This window comes from Nannospalax galili, unplaced genomic scaffold, assembly GCF_000622305.1.
Source record: "Nannospalax galili isolate Female #2095 unplaced genomic scaffold, S.galili_v1.0 scaffold196, whole genome shotgun sequence".
NCBI lineage: Eukaryota > Metazoa > Chordata > Mammalia > Rodentia > Spalacidae > Nannospalax > Nannospalax galili.
In genome coordinates, this window is record NW_008337421.1 from 1 (window position 1) to 1511 (window position 1511).

The 1511-nt window shown below is 36.4% G+C and overlaps 1 protein-coding gene across 1 annotated transcript; it reads left to right on the forward strand.

Annotated features, from left to right (window-relative positions):
- Positions 1-594: 594 nt before the first annotated feature.
- On the forward strand, positions 595-1507 carry LOC103733675 (olfactory receptor 4K1; the record flags this gene model as incomplete). Its single annotated transcript, XM_008832570.1, has 2 exons — positions 595-704; positions 874-1507. Coding segments are annotated over exons 1-2 (744 nt in total), but the record flags the coding sequence as incomplete, so codon positions are not given.
- Between the last annotated feature and the right edge of the window lie 4 nt (positions 1508-1511).

A 1511-nucleotide genomic window follows, 5' to 3' on the forward strand; every position in this document is an offset into this window, starting at 1 on the left:
TACACTGAAAGCCTATTGGTGATGACTGGACTGTTTGCATTGTTCTTTATATGACAAAATATTTTCATTAGCGTTAAAAATAATCAAATGAAACATTCAAGTAACACTCTAAAGGAGAACTATGAAACTAAAAGTAAAGTGGCTACAGGATCTTTCAGCAGTGGGAGCAATTGCAAATAATCACAAACTGTTTTTGAAGAGGCCACAAAACAAAATTTTGTTTATTATTGTATATTAAATCTTGGGCTTCAAATAAAAATCTCTTTATGAATACACCATGGATAAAAATGACAGGACAAGCAGACACACATTCATATACGCATGTGAAAGAAATGACCATATAAGTGAAGAATATGTTCGTTTAATGCTGGTGATTTATTTCATAATGAATATGTATAATGTATTTTTTCTTAATTTGTACAGCTTTTCCTAAAAATGGAATAATTAGTACCTAATTATATTTATTTGAGATTACTACTATTTTCCAAGTATATGCCACTATAATTTTCTGTGTATGAATTAGGTGTACTACAATGCCAGTCATGGTGCTTTTTTCCTGATCTTATTTTATTTAGGTGACTGTACCTTGGACACATGGCTCACAGTAATGAATCCACGATATCTGAGTTTGTGCTTCTGGGACTCTCCAGTTCTTGGGGACTTCAGCTTTTATTTTTTACTGTCTTCTTTGTAGTCTATGTGACATCAGTCTTAAGCAATGTCATGATCATCATCATCATCTTCTCTGATTCACATTTGAACTCTCCTATGTACTTCTTGCTCAGTAATCTTTCATTTATCGATATCTGCCAATCTAACTTTGCCACTCCCAAGATGCTTGTGGACTTTTTTGTTCTTTGTAGTCTATGTGACATCAGTCTTAGGCAATGTCATGATCATCGTCATCATCTTCTCTGATTCACATTTGAACTCTCCTATGTACTTCTTGCTCAGTAATCTTTCATTTATCGATATCTGCCAATCTAACTTTGCCACTCCCAAGATGCTTGTGGACTTTTTTGTTGAGCATAAAACTATCTCCTTTGGGGGTTGCATGACTCAGATATTTCTTCTTCATAGTTTTGTTGGGAGTGAAATGATGCTACTTGTAGCCATGGGGTATGACAGGTTTATAGCAATATGTAAGCCACTGCACTACAGTATGATTATGAACAGAAGACTGTGTATAATTTTTGTGTCTATTTCCTGGGCGGTGGGCATTCTCCATTCCGTGAGTCACTTGGTCTTTACAGTGACTCTCCCATTCTGTGGTCCCAATGAAGTAGACAGCTTCTTTTGTGACCTTCCCCTGGTGATAAAGCTGGCTTGCATGGACACATACAAAATGGAAATTATGACCCTGGCCAACAGTGGGCTGATATCTCTGAGCTGTTTTCTGGCTTTAATTATTTCCTATACCATCATCTTGATCACTATCCAATGCCAGTCCTCCAGTGGGTCATCCAAGGCACTTTCTACATTAACTGCTCATATCACAGTGGTGATTCTAT